Source organism: Gadus chalcogrammus, chromosome 15, assembly GCF_026213295.1.
Source record: "Gadus chalcogrammus isolate NIFS_2021 chromosome 15, NIFS_Gcha_1.0, whole genome shotgun sequence".
NCBI lineage: Eukaryota > Metazoa > Chordata > Actinopteri > Gadiformes > Gadidae > Gadus > Gadus chalcogrammus.
The window spans coordinates 11,743,821-11,770,648 of record NC_079426.1 but is presented as its reverse complement, the minus strand read 5'-3'; the positions used below and the strand labels follow the sequence as shown (position 1 = coordinate 11,770,648).

The 26,828-nt window shown below is 44.2% G+C and overlaps 1 protein-coding gene across 1 annotated transcript; it reads left to right on the top strand.

Moving 5' to 3' along the window:
- Positions 1 to 8,172: 8,172 nt before the first annotated feature.
- On the top strand, positions 8,173 to 25,760 carry slc2a15a (solute carrier family 2 member 15a). Its single transcript, XM_056610109.1, has 12 exons — positions 8,173 to 8,523; positions 10,074 to 10,172; positions 13,218 to 13,378; positions 14,753 to 14,877; positions 15,255 to 15,400; positions 16,248 to 16,380; positions 16,889 to 17,076; positions 20,385 to 20,495; positions 20,842 to 20,943; positions 21,212 to 21,287; positions 22,868 to 22,995; positions 23,598 to 25,760. Exons 1-12 carry the CDS (start codon positions 8,479 to 8,481, stop codon positions 23,862 to 23,864), a joined length of 1,581 nt encoding a protein of 526 aa, XP_056466084.1. The 5' UTR covers positions 8,173 to 8,478; the 3' UTR covers positions 23,865 to 25,760.
- The last annotated feature ends 1,068 nt before the right edge of the window (positions 25,761 to 26,828 follow it).

The window sequence follows — 26,828 nt, the reverse complement described above, 5'->3', positions numbered from 1 at the left end:
CGGGTGTTCTTCGGTCCTCCTTGCCCACCCACCCATCCCTTACCCCTACTGTCATCTTCTCATTAACCCCATCCTGGTTTCCTCTACCCATGACCGCGTCCCCCATATGGACCACAGTCCTCCCTCCACTGGTGGAGTCTGGGAGCCCCCCTCTCTGCCCATTACCCCAGCCTGCCTGCCTGCCTGCCCCGGGCCAGACACCCAGGGCGTCCAACTGAACCTTTGCTTAAGCAGGTGTCGCTTTAATAAGCTTTTCCTAAAGTGTGCATTTTTCCCCCATCTCTCTATTAGGCTGTATATCTGCAGGAGACGATGTGATCTTGATCATGGTCCCTAGCTCCACTGGCAGAGCATGGCATTAACACTGCCAGGGTAAGGGATTATTAGGGTCCCCCATGGTAACCCTATAACTTAACCCTCTAACCAATCCATAACCTAATCCCAAACCCTGAAACCAAACAATTACCTTAAAAACACACCTGACCCTGAAACCAAACCCTAACACCAATATTTTATATATTTGATGATGACATTCTTTTTTAATAATTTTTTATCATTTTCAAGTCAGAAATCTCCCTCGACACCATCTTCTGCTGTCACAACCCAAAGGTTCCGGTGAATCCCAGTGAAGTCTCTGTCGTCCAAGGCAAATAAGGAGCAGATTGGGCTCAGCCAAGGATGCCTGCAGCTAGACTGCAGACATTGGGGTTCACCAAACAGCCCCAACAACTACACCTGCTCGCACCTTATACACCTCTCACACCAGAATGATACACAAACATGAGGACAGGAGAGAGAGATAGAAAGGGAGAGAGAGAGAGAGAGAGAGAGAGAGAGAGAGAGAGAGAGAGAGAGAGAGAGAGAGAGAGAGAGAGAGAGAGAGAGAGAGAGAGAGAGAGAGAGAGAGAGAGAGAGAGAGAGAGAGAGAGAGAGAGAGAGAGAGAGAGAGAGAGAGAGAGAAGGGGTGGTCTATCCGGCCATTTGGTGGTTATCTCCAAACCCTGAGAGAGGTATGCTGCAGCTCAGTCCAGTTATTAGCAGCCAGTTTATTGGTGAGCCGCTACATGATGAGAAGTGTCTAACAAATCGCTTCTGCTCCTGTAATTGGATTACATCGGCAGCTCGCTCCCACCGGCCACAGTTGGCAGGAGGCATGAACCTGTGTGTGGGCCCGTGCCTGCACATACACACACATACACTCACACATGCACGCCATGTCTATGTGTGGTGGATGTGTCTGAAGCACCGGACCAGAAGTAGGAATATAGAGGTGGAAAGCACGACTCCCATCAGGCTAAATTACCTCCAGTTGGCGGATCGACCTCCTAATCAATAACATCCTGAAATAGCAGAGGGCCTTGTGTACATATAATACAATATTACGTACATTTCGATACCATATGAACGTAACAGTCTAGCCTTGTAACATTAACATTCATATCTAAGCTCATAGGTGTTTAAAAAAGAATAGAATAGAACATATACTGTGTGTATTTGGTTTACACATTCTGTGTGGTTTTAATACAGACTAATTACTTCGCATGTGTAAAATGTGTGTGGAGGAGGGTGCATGTGTTTGCCTGTGTGTGTGTGTGTGTGTGTGTGTGCGTGTGTGTGTGTGTGTGTGTGTGTGTGTGTGTGTGTGTGTGTGTGTGTGTGTGTGTGTGTGTGTGTGTGTGTGTGTGTGTGTGTGTGTGTGTGTGTGTGTGCGTGTGTGTGTGTGTGTGCGTGTTTGTGTGTGTGTGTATGTGTGTCTGCTGAGTGACAGTAGTCTATTGACCCCCTATTGAGCGGGTTGTCCCACTCTAAAGTGACTATGCAATAATTTCAATGCAAATGAGCAAGCCCATTGTCCGAGCCTGTGACTCTTGTGTCTGCTCCCAGCTTTGACTGATCACTTCTTGACACCCTCAATGTGGCCTCAATCTGTGTGTGTGTGTGTGTGTGTGTGTGTGTGTGTGTGTGTGTGTGTGTGTGTGTGTGTGTGTGTGTGTGTGTGTGTGTGTGTGTGTGTGTGTGTGTGTGTGTGTGGGGGTGTGTGTGTGTGCACGGCGACATTATCATTAGTGGTGGGTGGGCCAGTTTTATTATGAGCAGCTGAGTATATTATTAAGCAACAACCCAACAAGCACACACACACAATCACACACACTCACACACACACACACACACACACACACACACACACACACACACACACACACACACACACACACACACACACACACACACACACACACACACACACACACACACACACACACACAACACAAATCTGTCGAAGCAAGGTTAAATTGTATTGGCTTAAACAAGCCCTGCCCCAAACAATACACACAGACACTTTATAATAAAAACATGCCACCTAAATCTGATTAAGACATTATGTGGTTCAACATGACAGAAAGAAATAGGCAGAAACTGTTCCTTCATCCACCCACACACACACACATACAGAAGCATGCATACAGTATTCATGTATGCTTCAGCAGTTAAAGCGACCTAATCTTTATATAAGTTAAACAGGGTAATATTTTATATCGTTTTATATCGGAGTTGCTTATAGGTTTAGTTCATTTTGATTGTCCAATAAAATCTGCCTAACCTTTTGCAATTAAACCAGATAGGTGTGGAACGTCTGTTACGGATTGATTAATATTGATTCCTTTTTTCTGTGTGTGTTTCGCAAACGCATGACCCGTGTGCTAACATTTGAACTCTCCATTCATTTCCAATCAGTGTTTCTGTTTTAAAAATATAAGACCCCCCTGGAGGCTTACATTATATGCTCACACGCACGCACAGACACACACACGCACGCACACACACACAAATACACGCACATACACACAAAGACAGACACATGCACACACATACATGCATGCATGACACACAAAAACAGACAGACACACACACACATGCATACATGACTCAACGCATGAACCTTCAGCCAATCATTAAGCCATATCTAATCCACAAAATGTGTGTGTGTGTGTCTGTGTGTTTATGAATACATGTGTTCATAATGCACATTGGAGAATGCCAACACTATATCTGAAACACACATACACAGACACACACACGCACGCAGGCAGTGTCACACACAGACTAACCCCCACACACACGCACACTCAGTGTCACACACACACGCCCATGCAGGCTGTCTCCTACATAACTAATGGCAGCATTTCACGGGGGTGACAGCGAGCGGCGTGTGTGTGTCTGCCCGCGCAGTATGGCTGTTAGGATAATAATGAGAACAAATGAGAGCCATCCATTTCCTGCCTGGCTGCTGATTGGCCCTGATGGCCAATATGGCGCCCGGCAATCCATCTTGCGGCCCCTCCTCCTAAACGACCCACCGGCGACCCGCTGTGGGTGCTGTGCTGTGTACCCCCCAGCCCCACCCCCACCCCACCCACAGTCCCCCCCCCCCCACCCCCGACCCCCAGCCTAGCATCACGGCACTTAAGACTAAGGATCCGTGACCTAGGGGAGTGTGTGTGTGTTTGTGTTTGTGTGTTTGTGTGAGATGTGTCCGTATTTGTGTTTATATATATATTGGTGTGTCTGAGAATGTGTGTGTGTGTGTGTGTGTTTGCGTGTTTGTGTTTGTGTTTCTGAGAGATGTGTGTGTGTGTGTGTGTGTGTGTGTGTGTGTGTGTGCGTGTGCGTGTGTGTGTGTGTGTGTGTGTGTGTGTGTGTGTGTGTGTGTGTGTGTGTGTGTGTGTGTGTGTGTGTGTGTGGGTGTGATGTGCATGTGTGTCTGAATGAGCATGTGGAGTAGAGTGTATTACAGTGGTTTCACTATAACATTCCTTAACTTATTATTATTTTCTTTCCCAGGCAAGGGGGCAAAGATTAGCAGGAATCTGTTTGAAGTCTTGCTGGTATACTGCCACAACAGCTGTTATAATGACTGCACTTACTTATCTTGCTGTTAACCCAACGGATACTAATTTACCAAAACTACTATTAATAGTACTACAACTTTCCGCTGCACTATGTGCTTGTATATGGCACTCTTTGTTCTAACAAATGGATTCAGGTTTATTTGTTATAATGTTATAATATCTCATTATTTTTCTCATTTATCTAGATGACCCTGAACCATCTTCCCATCTTGTCTTCTTTTTTTAATCACTTTAATATCTTACTACTGTCCTGTACATTCTGCTGAGACACCCAAATTACTCTTAATTAATAAATTACAGGTTTTTTTTAAATTATTTTCTAATCCTCTGACCTTAGCATCTTTCCTCTTGTCTTGTCTTAGCTTGGCATATTTTAACTAATATTATCAGCAGTTTATGTTTAACTCAACGTAAAGCTGCTATCCAAATGAACTCCTCCGAGGTGTGAGTCAAGTGAGTCACTAGGGGTCACACAACATGGCCACCAGAGGGCCTCCCTGACCCAAAGCACTCTCTCTCTCTCTAGCTCTGTCTCTCTCTCTCTCTACAACCCACCCTCTCTCTCTCTCTTGCCTCTTTCTCACACACATACACACACACAGACACACACACACACACACACACACACACAGACACACACACACACACACACACACACACACACACACACACACACACACACACACACACACACACACACACGCACACACACACACACGCACACACACACACACACACACACGCACACACACACACACACACACACACACACACACACACACACACACACACACTTCATGGCTGCTTCTATACAGAACAAGCCTGGCATGTTTCAGCCTATAGTGCGACCATAATGTTCCAAAATATTTACATGCGTGTGTGTGTGTGTGTCTGTGTGTGTCTGTACTTGCGCGCACCTCTCAACACCAGAGGAAGCCATCGCTCTCCAGTGACTCCCAGACAAGCAGCTGTGCAGCTCCATGTGCCAAGCCTGAGACAGAGACAGCTCTCTGGGTAGGTTCACCCTGGTGGTGGGCCCATCAGACCACCACAGACGGTTGGTGGGGGGGGAAGAGGAGGGGGAGATGGATGTGGTGGGGGGAGAGGGATGGATGAGGGGGCTTGGTTGGGGATTATGAAGTATGGAGGGAGTATGGGTGAGAAGGTAGAGCGAGGGGGGGGGGGGGGGGGGGGGGGGAGGAGGGGCTAGATGGATGAGGGAGGCGGGAGGAGGATGGATGAGCCAGGGATTGACGGATAATGAAGAGTAAATGTATTTAATCACTATAAAATATGCCCTCACTTGTCTGGCAAAGGGTAAGATAGTCTAGCAGCTTTAGGATCTTTGAATGCCAGCTGAAAGGTTCTTGGTTCGACGCCTCATGACCTCAGCCCACTTGTACTCGTCCTTGAGCAAGATGCTCTAACCCCTACACACACTATTTAAAGTTGCAGTGTGTAGTTCCTCATTGCATCTAGCGGAACACACCGTTTTTTTATTTTTTTTATTTATGTATAACCCTTGAAAATACGAATCATTGTGCCCTTCATATCTACATCGGGAGCCGGTCCTCCTTCACCGAGCCTGCCTTGTTGCACAGCCATATTTCTACAGCAGCCCAGAATGGACAAACGCTACTACAATGCGGAACAATTAACAGTCATAATTGCGTTCTTACCTGTAAGCTATAGAACCTCATCACTTGACGCTTGATTCTGTCGTCGAAGACGTCCTCCTTTTGGAGGTACCCACGGGCGCCTTACAGGCCAGTACAGGCCGCGGTGGCTTCTCTACGTCGTTGGAAAGGGGTGAGGGAGACGGAGGGGGGGGTTGCAGTTGGAGACAATCTGCAACCTCACCCCTAGATGCCACTAAATCCCTCACACTCAGGTATTAACTAAGTCGATTTGAATAAAGGGGCCTGCCAAAAATGAAAAAAAGGATGAAACAAGGTTGCATACACTTTGATTGACAACATGAGGACTCATGCATCGTTTAATTAAGTTTTCTTGATTTAGATCCTAATTCACAGCACATGCCCCTCTCTCCTGAGCTCTGAGCGGGTAAGAACGTGACCCATCTGTGATCTCATTGGTTATGAAGCAGCGGGAGGCAAGGGATTGGGCTGATTGCTTAATGAGGGCCGCAGGGCTTTGAATTGAACTCTGGTACGACGCTACTGCTGTTGCTATCGCTTATATCTGCAGAGGAACTCATTTCCGAGTGTCACAATGGGGTTGTAGGACTACAAAAAACGCAGACACACACATGCGATGTACACTTAAGAGGTAAACATCCATTCATACAGTCTTGCACCCCACCTGATCCCCATTCCCCTTCCCCAAGGAATGTCGTTGTTATGTTGATGTTATTGTGATGATTAGTAAGTATTCAGGTGGACATATCATCATAAGAAAATAACTTAAAGAGGACCTATTATACTACTTTTCTGGTCTTCATTTCTTATTAATGACTCCTATAGCGCAACCTGACACGAATCACAGCACAAAAAACGATATAGATTTTCGGGAAACTCTTCCTCTCATCTGGGCGCTTTAAGCATTCTCTGTCAACGCTCGATTTCGTCCTTCTCTGCCTCCTCGCCCCCCTCCTGCCAACCCAACTCCGTTGTGATTGGTTACCTTCCTTGAAGCGCGCGCGCGGGCAGATTTGACCAGGCATATGGGGGCGCGGCTGGAGTGCCTCTACGTAGATGATTTCCCGGAAATGTGAACAAGTGAATCGCAAATCTGTCCCGAGTGTTTAGCGCTCTGCACAGCCACCCCAGACTGTCAACAGGGAATACGTTGAAATGCATGTACGTCATTATTTGACACTTTAGTATGGTTAAACATGATCATCAATCATTATAACAACGTTTATAGGTCATAAAAGTCGAAAAAGCATAATAGGTCCCCTTTAAGTTTCAGCAAAAAAATAACTTAAGACACAACTTACACTAAGATATCTATTCTCAGATCTCACCCATGGCTAATATAAACAATGGCTTTTGATATAATTATATGTTATCAAATGTATCAAGTTATTCTATTATTATCTTAAGAAGATTGGGTGTAATATGAATATGTTTATTATATATATTCATATATAAACGTCTTTATATTTCACGCAATCGTCTTAAAATAATAAAATGATTGAGATTCAAAAACTGTTATGAATAAATAAAAAAAGACATGGGCTGATTGTCAATCAGTGCTCTTGGCCCTCAGCTTCTCTCACTCTCATTGATCATGGACAGACAATTACTTCTCTTGTAATTATTAATTACAATAATTACTCATTATTTCCCCCTCCCAAACCCTATTACTCCACAATGATATGATTTTATGTAAGGCTGGTTTTGTGAAGAGTTTGAAAAATAAGAAAAACTGTCCAAAAGCAGAAAGGAGTTGTTTATCTTCAGATTTCTCGCAGTAATTACCCCCTCAAAGACCTCCTTGTTATCCTACACGCGAGAACATAAATCAGAGTAATTTGACAGAGTCCTAGCAGTATTTGTAAATATTGTATTCTGTGTTTTCTTTATTATGTGTTACAGTAGCTGGCTGCAAAGAGATAAGTTCTTTATTTGTTTCTGTTAGTATAACCTTGCTTGTCTTTATTATGTGTTACAGTAGGTGATAAGAGATGAGTTCTTTATCTGTGTATTTTGTTAGTATAACCTCACTTGTCTTTTTATTTGGGTTCTCTTGTGTCTGTGTATTTATGTTTCTCCTTCAAAATAGAGTAACTCGATTGGTTTACAGTAAGGTAGACATGTCCTAGACGTATAGATGTATTCTGAGAACATGAATTTGCATTAACTGAATGAATTAACTTATTTTGTCCCTGTCCCACAATTTGTAGCCCTTGTATTTAAGAATGGAAAATGTCTGTAACACCCAAGAATGGTGAACTAAGTTAAAATAGGTTCAAAAAGATTTTGTCATATCCTAAAGCAAAAAAACTGTCTACAGCTAATTAAATGCTGCAATGAATTAATGTTTATCCATTTACTTTTTAGCTCGATACTCATCACCTGATATGTTTAAATACATACATTTAACTGAAATGTATATATTTAGCATCTTCTGAGAAAATTACAAATCAAATACCGGTCCAATATCAAAGTCTTAAAATGTAGCCCACAGTTTTTCTCCGGTGTCCTGCGTGCTCGCATACTCCCTTCCGTCCCCTCCTGTCCCACTAGCAGCCTTTCTTTGGTATTTGTACAAATTCACTTAGCAAATTGATTTCAGCATGCTTTCCCTGGTCATCACGTTACTCCCAGTCATGTGATGACACTGTCTGCGCTTGTTAGCGGGCTGGAAGGAGCTCTGCTCGGGGGGGAAAAGAGGCCAAAGATAATCCAACTACAAACTACTGTAACCTGTTGGCATTGGAGTTGGACTCGTTTGACGGCGCTATTGTAAATGATGGCCCCGCCTGCCAGGAGATGGGTCCGTCTGTGATACTTGGTCACTAAAGAAGAACCTACTGACTGGGGTCTCTTGACTGGTGACTATTTACTCACGACCAGCGTGGAACCCAATCACGTTTTAACAAATGGCTGAAGAAGTATTATTAACGTCACCCGGGAAAATATCATCGGTAAGTCAATGCTTTCCACTCGATTGCATGAACGTTTTAGATTGTATTTTATTTATTTATTTACCAGGCTGCACACTTTTTAGTTGCTATGACACATGACGATAATATGCGTGAAGTTATGCCAGGACACCGAAGAATGGAAGTTCTCTCACATAACGGGCATGCACGAGTTTTCTTTTTTTATATTAAAGAATAGATCACAATATAATATAAAATGCCTGTCATATGCCTATCACTCAATATAAAAATATGCAGACCTGTTTACCACCTCCACGATAACTTATGACCTAGAAACCCTCATAAACTTTGAATTTCACTGAGGGAGAAAGCGTTCATTTACTAGATCACTGGTTCCTATAAAGAGTAAGTGTCTTCTCTATAGGGTGCACACTGCGTCTTACTACGTGCGTAAGTAGGCTACCTAAGTGACTGCATCTGGCTTATTAAGGTTCCCAAATTCAATTTCGTATCACTCCTCTGCCTCTACCTTGAAAGGAGTCTCGGTTTAGGTGTCTTTGTGAGGGGTGAAATATGATGGAAGATGTAATTCGTGTACACTTACACATCCAATCCATACTGTGTGTGTGTGTGTGTGTGTGTGTGTGTGTGTGTGTGTGTGTGTGAGAGAGAGAAAATAAATACACAACAGGTTTAGTAGCAACTCAGAACCATCAGAGAGCAAGAGGTACCATCAGTATCTCACCTGATAAGGCACGGCTTAAATACTTAAAGCACGACTGGCTGCATAGAAATACGTTTCAGGGCTCAAGGTGGAAGGTTCAAAGTTTGAAAACAATATTAGTGATACAATTATAATCTAAATCTATTGCCTGACTTTGACCTGTATGTTATATAAAATGGTAGGCCTTCGTGAATCGGTCTTGATTATTGTTGCACGTTGTCGTCATCTGCATCATCATCATCTTCATCATCATCATCATCATCATCATCATCATCATCCTCGTCCTCATCCTCATCATCACTGTTGTCATCTATGTACTAACTGCATCTCCTAAGTATCTCTCTCTCGGTTGTGTTTTATATTTACCTGTCTGTCTGTCTCTCTCTCTGTATCTGTCTCTGTCTGTGTATATTTCTTTGCCTACCTCTCAATATATCTATTTCTGTCTCCATCTGTCCCTCTCTCTATGCTGTGTGTCTCTCTCTCTGTCTGTCTCCGTCTGTCCCTCTCTCTATGCTGTGTGTCTCTCTCTCTGTCTGTCCCTGTCTCTATGCTGTCTGTCTCTCTCTTTCTCTGTCTGTCCCTGTCTCTATGCTGTGTGTCTCCCTCTCTCTGTCTGTCTCCATCTGTCCCTCTCTCTATGCTGTGTGTCTCGCTCTCTGTCTGTCTCCGTCTGTCCCTCTCTCTATGCTGTCTGTCTGTCTGTCTCTCTCTCTCTGTCTGTCCCTGTCTCTATGACGTCTCTCTGTCTGTCTCCGTCTGTCCCTCTCTCTATGCCGTGTGTCTCCCTCTCGGTCTGTCCCTCTCTCTATGCTGTCCGTCTCTCTCTCTATGCTGTCTGTCTCTCTCTGTCTGTCTCTCTCTGTAGTACCTGACCAGGTCCCTGTTGGCTGTAGCATTCATCACCTCCTTTGGGAGCTCCATGCTCTATGGCTACAACCTGGCTGTGGTCAACTCTCCTGCAGCGGTAAGACACACACACACACACACACACACACACACACACACACACACACACACACACACACACACACACACACACACACACACACACACACACACACACACACACACACACACACACACGTGCTCAGACACACACAAGCTCTCAGACACACACAGTCGCTTGGACATACAGACACACACACAGGATCAGAAACACACACAGGATCAGAAACACACACACGCTCGCCGCGCTCAGACAATTTTAAGAAGTGAGGCTGAGAAACAATCAAAGGGTACAATGAAAGTTGGTGTTACTACTAAAGAGTACACACAAGTTTGTTAGTTATTTCAATTATTGTACTGCCTAAAAGTTCAGATCAGAGGAAACAAAGTCCATTCCAACACACTCTTAGATATGTTTGAATTGATAAAGGGTAGGAAACATAAGGAATACTCTTTAACAGAACTTTGACTCCCTGATGACATGGCTGTAAGATGTATGTCAGACACATTAATCCAGACCGGGATTTGTTTCCAGATCAGTGTTTGAGCGATCGCCATCCGGTCTTATTTCTCCAACTAATAGTATTAGAATGCTTCCTGAGAACGATTAAAACAAGGTTAAGAGTAAGTGATAGAGCAACATTCAAAATTGAGTTGTCAAGTAGTTAACTCTCTACAGAGGGAACGGCAGGGAGGTCAGTTTGGGGAGAGTACCATGCAGTAGAGGCACACTATACCTGCAGAAATAAACTGCAGGCATAAACTGCAGTTTATACCTTTAAATTAACAGTTTGTACCAGTGCAGTATGATTATATTTGAGTATACTCATGAATACATCTGTTCATACATACAATTATTCAACCATTAACCAATGCTAAGACACCACACATTGACAGCATGCAAAAAAAAAACACATTCACAACAAACTTTTATTTTGTGAGCCACAAAGTCAAGGTCTTGCATTCTGGATGTTGGAGGCTTGGTGTCTTCAAATGACTAAGTTCTCTCAGTAGAAATATTGCAACAGGAGCTTCTCCGAACGACAAAAGGGAAAATAAAAGTTAGCTTCAGTCGCTGGAGTCTTTTATGATTTCCCCTGCTTTCCAAGGATTCCGAAAATGCTTCCTACATTCCCCTATCGCTTGTTCACCATACTATTGAGGAGATGTGCAGGAGGAAAGGAGCACTAATGTAATGAGACCACTGAGTTGCTCAATAAAGGAGTTGTTGGCTGTGGATGCTCTGGGCCAATCAATTAAAATATAATGATGCATTAATCAAATGTATATCAAGCCCCTATGCAATGACTACATTAGGATCTGATCGAAGACCTTATATGGCACAGTGACGTTTGTGACACAGCTTCACAAAAATATCAGTAGGTCAGTCTTTATATTTCATCGTTGATTATGGTAGAGAGAGAGAGAGCTAAAGAGTAGTAAAGAAAGAGAGAGAGAATGATGGAGAAATATGGAAAAGGAGGAGAGGAGAATGTGTGGAGAGGTCGGAGGAGTGCTTGTCGTGAGGAATTCCGGCTGAATTACTTTGGGTATTTGTCTTTATTGGAAGGAATGCGCCCCGGCCCAGCCGGACTGAGCTTACAGTGAGGCCTACATCTGCTAGCGCTAACAGCCCAACTCATGCTACACGAAGACGATAAAAGTTAGACTGAGAGTTTGGCAAAAATATTATCAAAATAATATAGCTTCAGTTGTTAAACCGTTAAGCAAAGTTTATTTCTAATTAGAGTAAAACATTTATTGGTGTACAAGCTTATATTGGTGTGCTAGAATTTCCAAACCACCAAAAGAAAACACTATATATGGTATATGTAACCTAAACGATATCTGGTTGACATTTTGGTTTCTGCCTCCATAGTTAGTTTGACTTTTCAAACCTCTTGTACTGGGTGGAAAATAAGGTATTACTGTATTAATTAGTTAATCTAACGTCCAAGATAAGTTATGAACTGCTAACTGTTGTTATTCATTCAGTTATCATTGTTAATCAAATAAAGTGCATACCAGGTACTGAATTCACAGCATTTATTAATAGTGTTTGCCAAACACCAACAACTTTAGGTAACACTTTAGATCCAAACTGACGAACACTCGTGCTCCTTTTTTCTGAATCAACTGAAACTCGTGCCCTCTTGTGATGAATAGATTACGAGTCTTCAACCCAAAATAAAATTAAGTAAGATAGGTCCTGGGGAATTGGATAAGACTGAGACACCACATGAGAGCAGAAGGCAGATAGGGGGAGAGAGAGGTAGAGAGGGAAGTCGGGCAAGAATGAAAGAGAGGGAGACGGTGAGAGAGAATATCAGTCTTGTGAATCCCAGGTGATCGGCCACAAGATGCATTGCCCTCATTCCCCCCTTTTGTCTGATTGATAAGGCATGCCCTCTTATTGGCTTGGTGATGGAGGATCGATGGTTTCCCTGTACTTAATACGAGTTCTGGGAACTGTATTCCCTGAGTCATTCTAGGGAAGGATTTATTTAATTCCTATAGGCATAGACTTCCTCAACAATAGTCTAGAAGAGATCTTCCATTAGATATCTGCAATGAAGAATTGATACAACGGGGAAAAGTATATACTGTATGTACAATATGCCAACCTCACTGAACTGGTTACCCCCGGTTAAAGAGCCACCATTGAAGAACCAGTCTACCCTACTTACTTTAACTCGCGCTATAAAAAAAAAAGCTGACATGCCAGATATCAAAACCCAGAGTCTACATTATGTTTCTCCTTTGTTTAATTGAGAACCAGACGTGTGTGTGTGTGTTTGTTGCATCTTCTAATATTATGTCCAGTATAATCTGTTGTATTCATGGGGAGATAAATAAATACAATAATTCAAAGGTGGGGGCTTGAGGGTTCGGTTCCCAGCTGGACGGTTGCAGGTTCGATCCCCAATGTGCGAGAACCCCTTAATCCTGCCTGCTCCTTAATGACACGGGTGTGAATTTGTTTTGAAAACAAACGTCTGCTTAATGACGTAATAAGCAAGTAACAATGAATACTAATATATATTCATGTTTCCCCGGGCTGCAGTACATCAAGAACTTCTACAACCGCTCGGTGGTGAGCCGTAATGGCACGATAATGGACGAGGAGTCTCTGACCCTCATGTACTCCCTCACCGTCTCCATCTTCGCCATCGGGGGCCTGGTGGGCTCGCTGATGGTGGGCGTGTTGGTCACACGCTTCGGCAGGTGAGAGAGCACTGTCTCTATGTCCCTCTATCGCTTTATCTATATCTATAAAAACCTCTAAGTCCCACTGACGCCTCGAACATATGACTCTGTCGTCCCTCATTGGTCCCTCAGTGGCAATTCTCCCTCCTTCCCCGCGTGATTCAACAGCGTTTTTAGTTTTTTTACGTACCGAGTTTGATTGAGATGCTGAATAAGGTAACGTATAGAAAGAGGTAACCACTGGTTTACCGGTTACTAATCCTGTTTTCTACTGTTTACCAACCCTGTTCTGTGTTATTTCCTCTGTGCTGGTCTATGCCGTCCTTCTTGTAGTGATTGGTCATTGGCCGTCCTCTAGCCCGTCACCCCTACCCAATGCCCACTAGACCGCTTGACCCATTTGAGGTGGTGGGACCACAGCCATTTGGCACGGCCAACCCAGCGTACACTCAGTCACATCTGGGGCAGCTGTTGGCACTACCAACCAAACCAGTGCCCAAAAAAAACCCCAAAACAACATTCCCAAAGAATCACACTGCATGTTTTTTAAAGTATGCCGTTACAAATTACACGTTATACAACGGTAGTGTTTTACGCAAGAGGTATAGGGAAGACAGACAGACGCACACATGCACGCAAGCACACATGCACACACCCAAACATGCACACACACACACACACACACACACACACACACACACACACACACATACACATACACATACACACACCCCTAGGTCGGGCCCTAGGTCATGTCCCAGACCTGAGTGGTAACCTTGCTCTGTCGTCCCCTTGTGGCCTGCATCCTTCAGAGGACACTCGTCTGGGCCCCTTTGACCTTTGTCTCCTAGTTTCACTACCTCTGCCCTTCAGACTGTGTAATCAGTACCTCACCGCTAAAGTCTAGCACCCTGGCCACGCACACTTGATGATCCGGAAGGTTCCCTTTATGTTTGTTGTTTTAGTTTTTACTGGACTTTTTTACATGCAAATGAAAAGCAAGAAATTTACTATCCCATTCCAAAGGAAGATGGGTTTCTTGGTGGGATGGTTTGGAGGTTTAACGGCCAATCACGGCGCTTGTGTTGGCGTTTTATTGCTAATCGGGGCCTGTGTGGGTACACGGGCAGCGTGTGTATATAGCCGAAGGGATGCTTTTGTCTTTCACGGACCTCTGATAAATACCGTCGGAAGAAGTTCAAAGAATTCAAATATATGTGTTTCTTTGTGTTTTGTATTGTGTGTGTGTGTGTGTGTGTGTGTGTGTGTGTGTGTGTGTGTGTGTGTGTGTGTGTGTGTGTGTGTGTGTGTGTGTGTGTGTGTGTGTGTGTGTGTGTGTGTGTGTGTGTGTGTGTGTGTGTGTGTGTGTGTGTGTGTGTGTGTGTGTGTTAGGAAAGGCACGGTGGTGAACACCAGCGTGCTGGTGTTCGTGGCCAGTGTGCTCATGGGCTTCAGTAAGGTCTGCGGCTCCCCTGAGATGGTCATCGTCGGTCGATTCATCACCGGCATCCACTCTGGTAGACACACACACACACACACACACACACACACACACACACACACACACACACACACACACACACACACACACACACACACACACACACACACACACACACACACACACACACACACACACACTATTATTGATACAGACAAACATAGAACAGACACATAGACACACACACTCCAAACGTGCAAAAACACTGAACAGAATATGTACCACAATGTACAGAAGCAATCGTTCAATCAACGCAACGCAACAAATATAACACGCATCATTCAACGCAAACGTGTACCATGACATTCAATTGGTGATTTCATAGACAGTATGTACACTCTGGTTCTCCATTGAACCATGGTTGAATCCCGCTCTCGGACTGATCATTTGCAGGTATCTCTCTGAGCGTGGTGCCCATGTACCTGGGGGAGATCGCTCCCAAGAACCTCAGGGGGTTCCTGGGTTTGGTCCCCAGCATCTTCATCTGTGTGGGGGTCTTCTCGGCGCAGCTTCTGGGCCTGCACGAGCTGCTGGGAAAGGTAGTCCTTTCATTAACAAAAATATTATTTATTAACGGAAATATTAACAGATATATTAAGGTTCATCAAATATTATTTTGTTTAATCCCAGACATGAATTTAGGGAATATCACACCTGAAAGTACTGGAGATTATAATATATACTATAATGTAACTGTAATATATTATAGAAAGAAAAAATAGGGAAAGAAGAAAATATTGATAAATAAAGGACAATATATGGACAGGAATTTTACCCTTCTATCCATTGATTGCATCTGATTATATTAGTATTATTAGTTATTAATTGAACGCAATCGCATGAGCCAAAAATAATTTGGTCAGAATTATTTTGTTAGTTACGAGATTTTGTGCAAGAGTTTAAAGAAATTTTGTAATGTAATTTGAACTGCAAATTCAAATGGCCACGGGATACGCTGGGGGGTTCATTTTGGAGTAGAAAACAAAGTATACAGCAATCTTCATCTCTTTTGGATGTTTACTAGACTATTTTTATATGGGAAAACAGGTTTTCCCAAAACACAAATAAGGAGGCATTTCAAAAATCTCACCAAAGCGTATTACTTTATGAGTCCATGAAGTCAAATCTGCCCCCCTGGCACCACTCTCAGCCAATCAGAAACAGGTACCAGTTGGAGCGGTGCTCTTCCAGCGGTCCTGCTGTTCCTAAAGGATGGCTTTCCTTCCATTACTCTTTAATAGGACCAGATCGCAGGACTCTCTCTCTCGTGTCCTGCCCATTAAGCAATACGACCCACAATTCCACAGTGGAACGGATGAGAAAATGTGTGTTACTTTATTTATTTATTTTCTCAACTAATGATGTCCTTTGTTGCCATGGTCGCAGGAGGAACACTGGCCCCTCCTCCTCTCCCTGGTCGCCGTGCCCACCTTCATCCAGCTGATGCTGTTGCCATGGTTCCCGGAGAGTCCCCGCTACCTCCTGATTGAGAAGCACAATGTCCACGCTACCATCACAGGTTGGTGAGCTTTTGTTAGGTTGTAGCTACTGTGATGCAGTGTTTTTGGGGGGGGCCTGATGTGGTTGCAGGAGATATTTGACATTAAATCTTTTGATGCCAACTATTTTTAAGGTAAAATACCCTTGCATGCAAGCAAACTCCTAACTACTTCACTCGGGGGGGGGGGGGGGGGGGGGCCAAAAATGGTTGGGAGCCACTGATGTAATGGGTGGTCTTCTAGTTACATGCCTGACTAGCATGTATCATAATATGTTGGATCATATGGTGCAAGTGCATAACTTTGAAGGAGGAGACTGTGGAAGTTATAGAGGGGACTAACCCATAGTTATATTGGACCAACAGAATGAGTGACTGAAGGGGAAATTGGCAATCTTGAAACCACAAATCAGTTGTTAGTTACTAACAGTACCATGGAAATGTCCAATTAAAAAACCCACAAGGCAGAGTCTTGCCATTTGAAATGGAGGTTCTGTACCTCCCTCTGTACATCTCTCCCTCTCTGCAGCTCTGAAGTGGTACAGATCCAAGTGTAACATCCAGGAGGAGATAGAGGAGATGCAGGAGGAGCAGCGCTCGCTGTCCTCCTCGGACACTCTGTCGGTGTGGCAACTGTTGCTAGACAAGAGCGTGCGATGGCAGGTGCTCAGCGTCGTGGTCATCAACATCGGGATGCAGCTGTCCGGCATCGATGCGGTGAGTTGTCTATGGTGTGCCAAATGGGAACGCATGCAGAGCCAAACAAACATTTCCAACATTTCTCTACTATTTGTTTTAGCTATTTATTCAGTGTTGTATTTTTTATCTTAATGTAAATTGTTATCCTGCTGGAAAACTGTCATTCATTAATTAAGATGCCTTTCTGACTAACGACTTACAACTGGGAGTGTGAAAAAACACAATTGTGTATCAAAACCTTTTCAGTATTTGCATCACGTTGGCCCGTGGTCATGTGGTTTTACATTCAACAGAAAATGTTTCTCTTCCAGGTGACATTTTCATATGGTAAATCAAATGGCAAGCTAATGATTGTTTTGTAAAACTAGCCTTAAGGATAAGGCATCTGGCATGTGGTCATGTCTGTTGGTAGGTTTTACCAAAGATGTGCTAATGCTTGGCGGTGAGGCTAATGCATTGTCGTCCTTTCTTTTCAAAAAGCTGTTTTCAGTGTTGGAACACACCTGCCTTGAGTGTCCACAAAACCAAAAATATATAGAAAAAGATTATGGCTTAAGGCTCAGTTATGGTTCCACGTCGACGCAATGACCACGCAGACGCTTCGGCGCATTGGTGAACCTGTTTTGGTTCTGCGTTGGGGTTTTTAGTGAGCGGACCAATCACAGCCCATTCTGCGGCCTCAATGCAAGGTTAACATTTTTGGGAGGCGCACATCAGGCCCTTATGGCGGACACAAGGATGGTCCGAAAGGACGTAATGGCTCCGTAAACCCCCTTGCACTGCGTCGACTTTGAACCATAACTAAGCCTTTACTTTGACCACGGAGTCTACCTCAAACAGCCCACCCTCCCTCCTTGCCCCCCCTTCCCTCCCCCTTTCTGATATCCCGAGCCTATTAGACATAAGACCTCCAAAACGAGGGGGGGGGGGGGGGGGGGGGCAGGGCCCTAAACGGCCCCTCATAGTTTCATAATCCTCGCCCGGCCCCCACCGCGCACTAAAACCCTCCTCTCAGAAAACGCTGCCGTCATCAATTTTGCGCTGATACCATTAACCGCCCAATCCCCCCGCCTCGTTCCCCTCTCCGCCCCGCCCCCATCACCGCCACCCCGCCCTCACTCACGGCGCCCTGGGGGTTCATTAATTATTCAAATGATTACCGGGGCGGCCGGGGCCAGAAAGAGCGTGCTCAGGCGCGTCGGAGCTGAACTCATTAGCGGCCGCCTGTCCTGCTTGTATTTTTAGCTGCTAATTACAGCTGCTGCTGCTAGCTAAACCGCAGCGGGGCCGCTTATTTATACGGGGAGGAAAGGTGCGGAGCTCTGATAATGTGTTCTATGATAGGGTTATCGGCTGAGGGCGGTGCTGGTGTCGGGGAGAGACGGTCAGCGAGGGCTTTGTGCACGTCCTCGATTAAGGGGATATAGACGATGGCGGTGAGGAGATCAGTGGTGAGGACGAGGATGAGATAGATGAGCTGTGGTGCTGATGCTGAGCCTCGGTTTGCCTTTTCGTGCTCTTCTTCTCAGTCCAACTGATGAAGGTGAAGAGGAAGGTGAACGACGAAGGTCGCTGCGGTAGCGACGGTTTACCGTTATGATGATGATGATGAAGGTCGTCACGGTATCCGTCTTGGCCACGACGATGGCCAGGGTACAGGTTCTACGGCACCAGGGAGTTGTGGATGGAGATGAGGGAGGTCAGGATGACGGTGACCTTGGGGTGGTTAGTGATGATGAAAATGAAGGTCGTCATGGTCATGACCGTGGCGGAGATGATGATGATGATGATGATGATGAGGATACAGGTTCTAAAGCACCAGGAAGTGACGAGGAAGGGTAGGATAACTGGGGACTGTGTGCGGTTATAGTGATGATGATGGTGGGGATGGTGTTGGCGGTGTGAAGATGCTGAGCAGATGCTTTCCCTCAAGTGAATGTAACAGTTGGCAACCCTTGGCTCAGCTCCAGGTGGTGTGTGTGTGTGTGTGTGTCTGTCTGTCTCTCTCATGTGTGTCTTGTGTGTGTGTGTGTGTGTGTGTGTGTGTGTGTGTGTGTGTGTGTGTGTGTGTGTGTGTGTGTGTGTGTGTGTGTGTGTGTGTGTGTGTGTGTGTGTGTGTGTGTGTGTGTGTGTGTGTGTGTGTGTGAGTATTTGTGTGTTTATGTGGGTGTACCTCAACATATAAACTGCCATGCCTGTGTTTTGTGCGTGCGTGTGTGTGTTTGTCTAATGTGCGTCCTGTGTCTCATTTTGTTGCTCTACATCTTTTGTGTGTTTGTCGCTCGTTTGTGCGCATCACGTTTGTGTAAGCATTTGTGTCCGTGTTTGAGACTTAACTTGCACGAGGCCGTACCTCTGTCTGTGTGTTCCTTAATGTTCACACTGGCTCGTGCGTTCCTTGTGTTTGTGTGTTTGTGTGTGTGTGTGTGCGTGTTTGTGTACCATCTAGCTGGGGTGCAGGCCGTCTGTGCAGTGTGTTTATTACCTGCTGCCTGGTGCACTTACCTTCCCCCGGAGCCTCCAATTGAATAGAATTGAGATGGAGCGGATGTCCTCAGTCTGTCGGCCGCCGTTCTCCACCACCTGTGCCAACAAGCACCACCTGCGCCCGCGGCACGCGCACACACACACACACACACACACACACACACACACACACACACACACACACACACACACATTTACACAGACACACACCTCAACACACCATTACACATACACACATACCTCAAGACACACATTCTGCTGTCTCTCTCCTTGTTTCCCCAAATCGCGGCTCTTGAACGTTTGCCATCGCACACAAACGGCCACAAAGTCAGGCGGTCGAAGCTAACATACGGAAGATGAAGACGATACACGTGGGATGGAGATAAGCTTACGGCAGATGTGATTAAGACTTGGGAGGTTTGAGATGAGAGTAGGATGCTATAAAGGATCAAATAGAAGACTAGGATAGGATTACAATGAAATGTGAATGTTGACCCAATTCGGATAAAATGTATCAACCTTAAGTAGGTGAAGATATGTCCAAGCGCGATTGAGCCACCTTAATCCTATCTTCATCGAGATAAAGTTGGGATTTTGGTGTGATGGGTTGGATGAAGCCCTTAAAAGGTAATTTGTTAAGTTGTGGGTTGTAATCAGTGTCACGTCAATGCCCATGTTAACAAATGTTTTACCCTTCAAACTTAAAGCACTGCATCACGGTTGACCACCAGCTAGTCTGATGACGGTGATGCTAACGACGATGATACTTCAGACTGTATGATAGCCGGGATCCTTGTTTGCTCACGTTTAGTTGATAAGTGTTGTCGTTTCCTCTCCAGATCTGGTTCTACACCAACGACATCTTTGAGAACGCGGGGATCCCGGCCGGGGAGATCCAGTACACCACAGTGGGCACGGGGGCCATAGAGATCATAGGGGGACTGATTGGGGTGAGTGGATCCTGAGTGACTGTACCCAGTTACCCCCTATATTATTATTGAGTTGGAAGTTGGTCCGTGAATTGTGTAGATGAAATCCAAATGATGTGTTCTTTTCCAGCGAATAACTACATTCTGAACTCTCTGTGTATGTTTGGTTTAATTAATGCCATGGGTTAACGCGTTCAGTGACCTGCTATTTAGGTTATTTAGTTCTGGTTCTAATTACAATAAAAGTCTTAAGGAGCCGCTGTGTACCAGTGGGTTCCTGTGCTGCACCATGGAGCAGTGTGTGCACCTGTGTTGCACAGTGAGCGTGGTGTGTCTCACAGAGTGTGTGTGTGTGTTCTCTCTGCAGTGCTTCACCATAGAGAAGCTGGGCAGACGGCCCCTCGTCATCGGGGGTTTCACCATCATGGGCGTCTGCTGCGCTGGGATCACACTCTCACTCATACTGCAGGTGTGTTTGTGTGTGTTTGGGCCCATGTGCATTTGTGTGTGTCTTTCAGTACATGTGAGTCTGTGTGTGTGTGCCTGTTTATTTGTGTGTCCACCAATGCATTTGTGCCTGTACATGTGTGCCTGTGTCTGTGTGTGTGCTAAATTGTGTATATTTGTGTGTGTGTGCGATCTCTACATGTGAGCCATCATGCTACATAATTATCAGGGTTGTAGCCCCCTCTCTCTCTCTGAGGTGTTGGTATCTGACTCTCTGGCGCCCCCTGCAGGTCAGCCTGCCCTTCATGCGCTACATCAGCGTCACCTGTGTGGTGGGGATCATCGCTGGCTTCTGCATCGGCCCAGGTAGGTTACCCCGTCTCCCCAACGCATGAATCATGCAATACATGATCATCTATCATAGTGTCCAGTAACCAGTATAGTACATAATTTAGTGTGGACTAATCTACTGTAATGTAGTTTGATTGTATAGAATATGCAAAGTGCACAGTAAACTATAGTTGAGTGGAGTGAAGTGTAGTACTTTATTACACATTACGGTTAAATAAGTATAGTTATTATTATCCCATAATATTAGTGTAATTGATACGGTAAAATATAGTGTAAAATAGTTGAGTGAAGTGTTGCATTTTATGCAACAATAACATTGGTGCAGTACAGTAGTGAAGTGTGTAGTATGTTTGATGCAGTAAGATAACATTTGGTACAGTATACATCTGTGTCTGCATCAGAAACACAATCAGTGCAACATATTGCATTTAACCAAAGGGAATTGATGCCCTGTTTATTCCCATATTATATCCCACTCTGAAATGCTTTACTATTGTGTTACGTATTTTCTCTTTAGTTCCATTAGTAACAGTGATGTGAGCCTGAACCTGATGAAATTCCAGTACACATGAGATGGCCTTAGTTCAAACCAGATTCATTTTTTTGTGACCTGATGGCGCCTCCTAGAGGCTAAACATCATAAAGCATTACTACCCTTTTCTCAGCTTTGATACCCACGGAGTTCATCTTTATTTAATATAACACGATTACATTATCAATATTTAGTTACCTTTTTACGGCACAGAAATAAATATGTATTTGTCTACTTTCAAAGTTATTGATTAGATGGTCAGAGTTATAGTAATAACATAATTTGAAAATAGAATAGAAATACAAAATAATTGGTGTTTTACATAGAATAATTATGTTTGTGAAGAATTCTCATGATTTGGTCATTCATCCTGCGTGAGAGAGACAAATCACATTTTAGTCGGATTTTATGATTTATGGCTTTGACGACTGCCTCAGTTTTGCTTCATGTTTTATTGGTGGATTCTGTCTCAAGAGCCCGCCCCTCATTAGCCTGGATCCTGCTCGATTGGTCGGAGGTATAGGGTAATGCGGTTTAGGAACATGAGTAATGAAACTGAATGTGAATTATTCATTACAGATGCCGGCCCCATAATTGTCGGGCCAAAACTCAAAATTGCGTTTAAATTACCGAATTTATTGTCTCATTGGCAGGGGTGGACTTTTTCTTTTTAGTGGGGTTTTGAAACGACTCTCCAGAGCAGTCATTTAACCTTCTACTTCATTTTGTTTCATTTTACCCCTCCCAGTACAAGTTTTACAAGGAAGTTTTTTCATCGACTAACTTTTTAAAGGTTTTTCTTTCAGTTTGATACCGCCCACCCCGTACATCAATCATCATACATTATTTAACAGAATAAAATAATACATAATAATTTTATGGAATCATACTAATTTTATGGAATCATGCATAATACACGACAAATGCATTTTCCACGCTACCTCTTCCACCTGTTCCAAACAAAAGGCCCGAACCAACATCCTCAACACCTTACATTGCGTCACAATGGCTTTTGCGTCACACACGCGCGTGCTGACGTGCGTGCCCATGCATTGTGTTGCAGCGGGCGTGCCCTTCCTCATGACGGCCGAGCTCTTCAAGCAGTCCCACCGGCCCGCCGCCTACATCGTGGGGGGCTCCCTCAACTGGATCTCCAACTTCACCGTGGGCTTCGTCTTCCCCTTCCTCCAGGTCATCCACGCCTAGAGACACCCCTCCCCCCCCCCCCCCCCCCCCCTTATTTTAAACTTGAACTCCGTCCTGGAGGTTCTGCTCTGAGACCCGCCTTCCCCGGCTGGACTGAACCAGGTGGCTTGTATCTCTTCTTTGGTCTTCATTAAAAGGCGCAGGAGGTTCTAGTCAAGTGGTTAGGGGACAAGTGGTTGGCTGAAAGGTTCTAGGTTCAAACCCCAAAGTCCAAATGCTACCATAAGGCATCCTTGAGCAAGATATCACAGTGTAGTGTTCTGTAATATGAGGGAATGTCCAGCATAATAAAAAGTTTAGCATACAGTATAGTTTGGACTCATCTTCTGGAATGTAGTGTTTTATTGTATGGAAAATTAAGCAGTGAAGTGGAGTCCCCTTACCCATAATGCATCTTGAACTGTAATTGATTCTTTGGTTACAAACAGGAAATGGCTATAAATAAACTCTATCAATAATGAACAAGTCACGGTTTGTGCTTGTTCCTTTAGCAATTAAACTCTGTGTTTGGGTACAAAGCTACCTCGGTCTGTGCGTCCTCTTCCACCCATTCTGACGTCTGCCTCCCCGTCCCTCTCCCGCTCCAGATGTCGGCGGGCGCCTACTGCTACCTGGTTTTTGCGGCGGTGTGCTGCGCGGTGGCCACCTACGTTTACGCCTTCATCCCCGAGACCAAGAACAAGACGTTCGTGGAGATCAGCCGCATGTTCTCCAAGAAGGAGGCGGTCCTCGAGACGCAGGCGCTGGTGGCGCCCGGACACGTGGACACGCTCAAGCTGCGCAAGATGAACGGCGGCTACGGCACGCTGGAGAACGGCTCTCTGGAGCTGGACAGCTCCAGCTCCGCGCCCTGACGCGACCGGACCGCCACACCGGGAACCGGGAGGACCCGAGGGAGGCCAGCGTAGAGTGGGAGGCGTCGATGTCACGCACGTCCCGAGCCACCATCTTGGTGCCTTTTCAGCGTAAGAATAAAAATAGGTTGTTGTTGTTTTTCTAGAAGTTACCAGTACCATGATGGTGTTGGCTCGGAAAGTGCTTTTGGAAGCTCAGACCACACGATCCAACATCTTTAGGCCTCCCCTGGTATGACGTGTTCGGCTTTTACTGTTATCTTTTGAACCGTTTGAATGACGATGATGAAAATACCCAAACCATCAGACGGATGTATTATTGTGTTGTAATTTAAACAGAAAATAAGATGTATCTATATTTACGGAAAGAGTTGACGAGCGTGATTGAGGTTGGTGTATACGTTTTTCTAATATAACAAGTCGGGGGTAATGTATGTCTTTATCCTGAAATAAACCCAGACAGGGTGATGCAGAACCCAGACGCAAATCGGAAGGAACTTGAATCCCCAGAATGGGTTTCTTTTGCGATGATTGCCGGATAATAGATTATCCCGTTAATTGAGACAAAATGTAAAATCATTTAATGCTTACACTAATTACAAAAAATCTGTTTGATTCTGATAGTCATACCAGCAGTCCGGCATTCAGAAATAACAGACCGGGATTGACCAATCAAAATAGTGTATTCATCAAAGCCGTGAAATAAAATACAATATAATGTAAACGCTTGTAGCCAAAGGGCTTTTACACTACCGTGAGTGCATAAATTATTGGCATTGGAGTTCCCTGTGGAAATCAAACTACTAATCCTGGCAGTGCTGAGCTCTCCCCATTGAGCTAAACAGAACGGTGTACATTGCTGTGTATATAAAGTGACATTTTAATGTTGTACTATATTTTAACAATTTTTGTTTTATAAAACAGCTTTTACTAAAATAGATAAGCAGATTACAGTGTTTGTTATTTGCTTGCTACTTTCGATAAGGTGAATGTCTGATTGGCTGGTTTACATGTTAAAGTGCGATCGTTTGTTGAAGGTTTAAGTTGTCGTGTAAGGCAATAAGAACCTGACATGTTATTTTCTATCCGGGGGAGGCCCCAAAAAATCTTCAAGCCATTTTTGGGCAGGCCCTGGCAAACCTCATTATCTCTTGTCCTTGGTCAATGCAAATATGAATGTTAATATCCAGACTCCTTCATATACACTAAAACCACCCACTCACTCACTTGTGTTAACATTTGGAGGGCCAGTTTTTGTTCCTCTACACTTGACACTGCATCACAGCAGGATAACATCTGAAGGGCGAAACCATTCTGTAGCATAAGCTTCTCAGGGGGAACAATCAGTGGTATAAGTTATACTTTTCTAGAACCACCATTTTGTCTTGGCTAACATTGGCTATCTACGTGATAGAAGTTCACCATGTGTCAATGACAAATGTAAACTTTTTTTCATTAGCACTCTTGACTATTTGAGGTAGAGTTTGAATTAACTCAAGCAAAGACTGCCTCCTAAAATATAAAGTATATATCTATATATTGACAGAGCTAGATGCAAGTATTTTAAAAGGTGAATGCAGGTGCTACACTGTATATGATGACAACCTATTAGGAATGGAAGTTTTTGAAGAACGTGGTGTATGATTGTAAAAAGCATGAATGCATTGGGAAGAATAAATCTTTTATCTAATTTATATGATTTCTCTATCAGAAATAGACAATTGCCTGATAACCTGTTTTGAATATCAAGTCTTATTGCTATTTGGTGTTTGAGATGAACATTTTTATGATATTATTCTGTATGCTTGGTTTTGTTTTTGCATTAATTAACAGTACTATTATTTACACCATCACATTGGTGTTTTACTTGCTGTTAATTTAAAGATTAAATTGGTGTACTATACCTCGTTCCACGCGTGATTTTGTACATGACTGGTATTTATTATCTGAAGGTGAAAACAAATCAATACTGACGCCTAGTGTACAAAATAGGAACTAGCCTTGTCCTTGTTACTCACACATTGAGCTTCCCACTTAATGTCAATTGCTTTATTAGACAAGACATTGCCTAGACACAAACAAAGTACACAAACATTTAAAAGTCTCCTTCCATATTCTGGAACGAAGTTTGTTCGAACATGCTTTCTCCGTCTCAATTAAATTACATTTAAAGGGCTTTATTGACAAGAAAAAGGTAAAAAGCACAAAGTTACAACAGAAGTAAAATATCCTAAAAAATACAATAAATTGTAATTGGTCTTGCTGAAAGCCGAAAGCAAGTAATGATTATTTATCTCCACCTGACCTTCCTCTGGCCTTCTCATCTCTCTCATCTCTCTCTCTCTCTTTGTTGGGCAGTCTTCTTCTGGCCCCTGACTTTATATGTGCCTCCTCCCCCCTGCTATTGTCCAGAAGCTGTTAATGCAGCATTGGTAGTAATGTGCTGACAGCAAGCTGGTGAATGTAGCACGTGCGTGCTACCTACCGTCAGACTGTGTGTGAGGGGGGGCCTTACGACCCCCCGGTCAGGGGCTGTTGGCGTAAAGCACCACCGCGCCACACAGGACGGTTGGGAACGCATGCTCACATTCCCCCCCCACAAACACACATATCCACACACACGCACACACACACACGCACACGCACACGCACACACACATCCAGGATCACATCAGATACATGTTTGGACATGTGTATGTTGTTTTATTTGCTTTTCTAAAGTACATGAGAAGTGATCATTGACCCACGCTTGTGCTCTCTCTCACACAAATATATATAAATACACACACACACACACACACACACACACACACACACACACACACACATCTTTCTCAGTCATTCACAGATACAGACTGACACACGGCAAACACAACCACAGACACCCACACACAATTGCAGCACTGACCTGAGATGGGCTGTGTGTGTGTTAGTGTGTGTGATTGTGTGAATGTGTGAATGTGT

Coding starts and splice junctions, on each gene's coding strand:
- slc2a15a (XM_056610109.1), top strand. CDS start 8,479: ATGGCTGAAGAAGTATTATTAACGTCACCCGGGAAAATATCATCG. Junction 14,878..15,254: donor CATCACCGGCATCCACTCTG/GTAGACACACAC, acceptor GATCATTTGCAG/GTATCTCTCTGAGCGTGGTG. Junction 20,496..20,841: donor TCATAGGGGGACTGATTGGG/GTGAGTGGATCC, acceptor TTCTCTCTGCAG/TGCTTCACCATAGAGAAGCT.